Source organism: Elephantulus edwardii, unplaced genomic scaffold, assembly GCF_000299155.1.
Source record: "Elephantulus edwardii isolate Elephantulus edwardi_28Jun2011 unplaced genomic scaffold, EleEdw1.0 scaffold00238, whole genome shotgun sequence".
Taxonomy (NCBI): Eukaryota; Metazoa; Chordata; class Mammalia; order Macroscelidea; family Macroscelididae; genus Elephantulus; species Elephantulus edwardii.
Window position 1 is genome coordinate 628,572 of NW_006399988.1, and position 6,568 is coordinate 635,139.

General features: G+C 38.7%; 1 protein-coding gene and 1 pseudogene across 1 annotated transcript in view; both read left to right on the forward strand.

The window, feature by feature from the left end:
* The window catches only part of FANCC (Fanconi anemia, complementation group C), a 388,004-nt gene that overhangs the window by 17,136 nt on the left and 364,300 nt on the right, over nucleotides 1–6,568 (forward strand). Inside the window, exon 3 of the mRNA XM_006898875.1 lies at nucleotides 5,874–5,971. Coding sequence (XP_006898937.1) covers nucleotides 5,874–5,971 — 98 coding nt within the window. The remainder of the gene's footprint in view (nucleotides 1–5,873; nucleotides 5,972–6,568) is intronic.
* On the forward strand, nucleotides 1,695–2,179 carry LOC102870756 (annotated as a pseudogene).

Consider the following 6,568-nt stretch of genomic DNA (forward strand, 5'->3'; position numbering starts at 1 on the left):
GATTCTCACCACTGGACCAATTGGCAGCATCAGGATGGATGGTGAAGAGATTGAGATGGTTCACAGCTTTAGTCTGCTTGGCTCCACAATCAACACTTGAAATCTGCAGCCAGAAAATTAAAAGACGTATTGCGATGGGAAAGTCTGCTGTTAGGGACCTCTCTAAAGTACTCAAGAGCAGTGGTGTGTCTCTGGAGACTAAGGTGCGTCTAGTACAGGCCATGGTCTTTGCAATCACTTGTTATGCATCAGAGAGCTGGACAGTGACCCAGGAGGATAGAATGAGAATTGATGCCTTTGAGCTTTGGTGTTGGAGAAGAGTGCTGAGGGTACCATGGACTGCTAAGAAAAAAAACAGATTCATCCTGGAGAGGGGTAAGCTGGACTGCTCCTTGGAGGCAAGGATTCTGAGGCTTTGTCTGACATAGTTTGGTCGTGTTGTAAGGAGGGATCGGTCCTTGGAGAGGGACATCATGCTTGGGAGGGTGGACGGCAGGCGCAGGAGGGGAAGGCCCTCTAAGAGATGGATTGATTTGGTGCCTGGGGAAATCGGGATGAGTGTGTCGGAGACAGTGAGATTGGCACAGGACAGAGCAGAGTTAGCTGTTGTACATAAGGTCGCTATGAGTTGCAAGCAACTCGACGGCACATAACAACAACAACAACAACAACACAACTGTTTCTTATGAACTTATTCTCTATAATCTGAATCTTTTGACTTTGCCTTTATTTGAGGATGCTTCACATAGGATTAAGAGTAATTTTAGGACATTTTGCAGAAGTATTTTTTTCATGGAAACTCTGGCTTACTTGTCTAGTCTACCTCTTTTCACAGACATACACAGCATGGATTGTAGCCAGGTCAGACTATTAACTAGACCTAAAGGCACAGGATGTTATGGCTTTTGATATGTGAACCCTTTTGCTTAAAATTCTGTTCTTAACTCTTGTCTTCAGCAATCTTAATGAAAGCAGATCCTAGACTTTCTCTTTCATGATGACCTTATGTTAGAAGTAGAGTGCGAAGAGTTTATACCTCTGGTGGCCTAGAGATCGGGAGCCACACTGCCACTCCCTACTACTAGAAGCTGTTTGAATCCATCAGCTTCTCTGCAGGAGAAATAAGGGGAATTCCTCCCATGCAATTTTTGGCCGCTGAAAACCCATTGAAGTTCAGCTGAGTCTTGATGACAGTATTGCATGATAAGTATTATGGATTGAGTTACACTACTTTCCTGAGAATATAATACTGGTAAGTGAGAAGGCTATACTCTGTCCCTCCTTCAACTCCAGAAATCCAAGTTGTTCTAATGTTCTGATCCATTGGATCAACTAATAGATCAGTGATTTATTGAGGGTTTTTGGATGGCAAACTTCAAGGTCCAATGGTGATTAATTTTATAAAACATAATGATGAGAATGATTATGTGAGACACAGTATGAATGAGGAATAGTGTGAAACATAATGCATACAAACTTTGTAAATAAACCAATTTAAAAAAATACAAAAGAGAGTATTTGGGGAGGGCCTTGCAATCGGGCCAGCTGCTGAGACGATTGCTTCATTGGGGCAGTCTCCGCTTATCATGAGGAGATAGACGCTGCTGCCTTTGATTGGCTTTGGCCCTCACAGCTCTAAAAAGAAACAGGGTCTTGATATAGTCTATGAGCTGAAGTCCAAAGCACAGCACATTATGAACCAGTTTGGCCTCTCAGCCCTAATCAACCTCTCCACTTTCTCATCCATAAAACCCAGGACCAGCCAGCACCCCTCCCCAAGGCTCCATGGCTGATAGCACTACTGTGGTAAAGATACCAGGCACTCCTGGCACAGGAGGTCGACTCGGTCCTGAAAACAACCAGGTATTAACAAAGAAGAAATTGCAAGACTTGGTAAGAGAAGTGGATCCCAATGAACAGTTGGATGAAGATGTAGAGGAGATACTGCTACAGATTGCCAATGATTTCATTGAGAATGTGGTGACAGCAGCCTGCCAGCTTGCCAGGCATTGCAAGTCCAGCATCCTAGAGGTGAAAGATGTCCAGTTGCACCTAGAGCACCAGTGGAACATGTGGATCCCAGGTTTTGGCTCAGAAGAAATTCGACCTTACAAAAAAGCTTTCACCACAGAAGCTCACAAACAGAGTGGTATTGATCCGGAAAACAACCAAGAAATAACATATGGAGAGGTCAGGAAATGGACAGCAATGCATTTGGAGATACTTGAGCTGAGGTCTCAGCCATCTCATCCATGAAGGGTTTTTTTTTTTAATGCTTTACAGAGAAGCATTTATTTTTTATTAACAGTGCAGCAATATCTATAATGACTGAGAAGATCTGCCAAAAGGATAAAGCCTCCTACCCTCCCACCCCCCCAAAAAAAAGAAAGAGCTTGACTTCCACTTTCTACTAGATGCTTACCCAGGCTACTGCAAAATTCCTATCAAGGAGAGAAGAAATCCAAGCAGATTAGGCTGTTACTAAGGGTCAGATTCCATGACTCTTGCAAGGTGGTAAATGAGATGAGAAGTGGTACTGAACACACTGTTGGAGATTGTCTTGTTTCCATCATAGTTTCAGAGGAGGCGCTTGAATGGTGCTGCCCCTTCGGAGATGCTTGAGTGCTCAGGAATGACAATGACACCTTGCTTCTGCAACATGGTGAAGCCAAGTAAGTTGTGAGATTATGAATAATGCATTTTAATGCAGTTACTCTGAGTAAAGAAAAACAACTCTGAAAGGTCTGGTAAAAATTTTAATGGCTCTCTTTTATAAGAAAAAAACATTTTTAAAATATTTGAACTAAATTAACACAACACTTTCGGAAAGCACTCAACTTCTGGATTGTTTCAAAATGTAAGCACCATAAATGAATGTTTCCTTTCTTCCTTTCCTTCATTTTCTTTTATTTTTCCTTATACATCAGGTCATGCTCTTTTATACTCTTTTATTATGGCAACATAAATGCATTGAATGCATCTGTCATATTTGCTGTATGAAACAGATTAGAATTTATACATATAAATTATAGGCAGTCTCTTTGTAATTTGTTTATAGTCATTAAACTTAAGATTTTCAGAGATTAAAGTGATGCAGATCTTAAAATTATCTTAGCCAAGCCAATCATGAATAGCCCCTAATAACATGTTTCTTTTACTTTCTTCATGGATGTCATTTTTGATAGCCTCTCACAGCTCATCTGATATTTGTTCATTAATATTCAAGGTGTTGAATCTGTGCTTGAAATTATTTTTAAATTAAGGTGAGATAGACTCAAGGTCAAATTTTGGTTCTCGTGGATTTAATTTTATTTAGCTTCAAATTGAACTTGCATGCAATTAGTTGATGTTCCACAATCAGCACCTGGCCTACTTTTCACAGCTAATAATGAACTTCTTTAACGATTCTTACCACAGATATAATCAATTAGTTCCTGTGTAAATGACTATGAGATCCATGTGTATAGTCACCATTTGTGGGTTTTTAAATAAAAGGTATTTGCAATGAAGAAGTCATTGATTGTACGAGACAGAAGAGGAAGAAAAGCTGAGGTGAATTTCAGAAGAGAATCTGAATATTGTACGAGAACTCCAGAAGCCAAAACAAAGGGAAGAAATCAAGGAGTTGAACAGAAGATTTCCAAGCGCAGCTCGGGAAGACAAAGCAAAGTATTATAAATAAATGAGCAGAGAGCCAGAGTTGGAAAGTCAGAACTCACTTGGCATTTCTTAATCTAAAGAAACTGAAGAACAAATTCAAGCCTCAAATAGCAATACTTAAAGATACTGTGGGCAGAATATGGAATGATCCTTGAAGCATTGAAAGAAGATGGAAGGAACACACAGTCACTGTACCAAAAAGAATTTGGTGACACAGAAGACTTTAATGAAACAACGTATGACCAAGAGGCAATGGTGATGAAAGAGGAAGTTCAAGCTCCTCTGAAGAAATTGGCAAAAAACAAGGCCCTAGGAATTGGTGGAATACCAATTGACATATTTCAACAAAAAAGTGCTGCTCTGGATGTGCTCACCACGTTGTGCTAAGAAATCTGGAGGACAGCTACCTGGCCAATTGACTGGAAGAGATGCATATTTGTTCCCATTCCAAAGAAAGGTGACCCGACAGAGTGTGGAATTTATCAAACAATAACGACTGGACTAGCACATTGACAGAGAATTGCAGATGTACAGGCTGGGTTTAGAATAGGCCATGCACTAGAAATATTATAGCCAATGTTAGATGGAACTTAACTGAAAACAGAGAGTACTAGAGGAATATCTGTGTTTCATTAACTATGCAAAGGCATTTGACTGTGTGGATAACAACAAACTATGGCTAACTCTGAAAAGAACGGGAATCCCAGAACACTTGATTGTGCTTATATGAAACCTACATTTGGCCTAAGAACCAATTGTCAGAACAGAGCAAGGAAACACTGCATGGTATAAAATCAGGAAGGGAGAGTGCCAGGGATTTCTCCATCATATGGGAGGCTGGATTTTATGAGGAAGAATGTGGCATCAAGATTGGAGGAATACTATGCAGCACAGAGGAGCAATAAGTTTGTAAATTATTACCTAACTAAGGAAGGGACTGGAGAACATTATGCTAGGTGAACTAACTCAGTCCCACAAGGATAAATATAGTATAAAACCATTATTGTAGAATGAGTTAAGGATCCAAGAGGGGTAGGAGATGGAAGCAGAGGAATGTAGGTAGGCCTGGGGATTAATCATTGGTTGTACAATTTGACTCATGTTGCCTTTGCCCTGTGAAGAAGTGTTACTTTGTATTTGCCCGAATAAACATCTTTCCTACTTTTCATTGGAAAGTATGGACTCCTGTTGTTCTGTTTTTAGCAGGAGGGGGGGGGAAATCCAAATTTAAGGTGTACACTGGCAACATTTCTTGGTAATCACATTTAATGAGTATAGCAGCAGTAGAATTTGTTCTTTTGTCTCTTCATCTTTGGTTCAATACCCTTGTAGGAAGCACATTTGAAAGGTCACTCTTCTTTGAGCTTGGTTCATGCATACCTTCATCTTTCAGTTGACATACTTGTGCTTTGAATTCCAGAAATTCTTTGGAATTGCAGGAGACTAGTCCACAGGGCATGAATTCAGGGTCTGAGTTCCCTCAGTATCACTTTTGTAGTGTTGCTGCAAAGTCTGGAGTTGGTTCCAGTATTTTAGGTGCTGGCATCCAGTTTTAGGTCTATTTTTTGTTTCTCACTTCTGTATTCTAATAGAGTCAATTGCCACAAGGTCTGGTTCACCAAGTAATTGCTTTCTTCTAAATATAATATTTCAAAGGTCAGACTTTTCATCTCATATTTGGTAGAGTTTTATCTTTTAAAGAATTGGGGAAAATGTAAAAAGCTTCTATTTTATCCAAACCATTTCATAGTAGGCTTGAAAACAGTCATTTTTGTTAAATTTGTTTTTAACAAGTAATGTGGTAAATTGGAAAATGAAAATATAAAATCAGTAATGTTAATGTTTGGCTTGTAACAGTTATGTTTCCTTATGGTTGAAATTCTTAATATATTTGAAATGTATTTAAAAAAAAAAGCTCAAAAAAAGCAGAGGACTAGGGCTAGTTTTTTGTGTTTGTTGTTGTTTTCATCATTTTAGTTTGGCTTTAAAAATTGCTGCTATAACAGAAAGAAAATTAACCGCACAAGAGTGATTCCAAACCCACAGGAAAAAAAAATACCCATGAAGTTACATTATGCACATGGTTCTGGATAAGAGTTCTGTGAACTAAGTAGGTTGATACTTTCCTAATGTTTTAAAAATATTTATATTCACTATCTTTTCTTTCTACTTGGTGGGGTCTACTCATTTTAATTTTTCTTTTTTTTTTCCAGATGAAATCCAAAAAATTCTAATGTGGTGCTTATGTTGTCTGATTAACAAAGAACCACAGAATTCTGGAGTACCAAAATTCTGGAGTACCTGGATTCGGGTAAGTGAGTGATTCTTGGCCTTCTATGCTTTAACATGATTATTGAGAAGTGTTTTTATTGCCCAGTTCTGTGATGTTTTAGAAGCTTGTTTAAAAAATATTTTTTAACTATTATACAGCAATGTTGAATGTAAAATTATTCAAGAGATTTCGTTTTTGCCTGATTGGCCCGTAAGAACAATTTTCCAATGCCTGCAAAACTGAATGTTGGATGATTTTAAAAACTTATTTTAAAACAAATCTGAGATATCATCTCACACGAGTAAGAATAGCAAAATTTAACAGAAAAGCGAACAACAAATGCTGGGAAGGTTGCGGAGAAACTGGAAGCCTTGTTCACTATTGGTGGGAGTGTAAAATGGTGCAACCACTATGGAAAGCTATATAGCGCTTTCTCAAAAAGTTGTAACTAGAAATACCATTGACCCAGCAATTCCATACTTGAAATATACCCCAAAGAAACCATAACTGCCACCCAAGCAGATATATGCACACCCATGTTTATCGTGGCTTTGTTCACAATAGCAAAGAGTTGGAAACAACCTAAGTGCCCATCAACAAACAAATGGATAGAGAAGCTGTGGTATATTCACACAA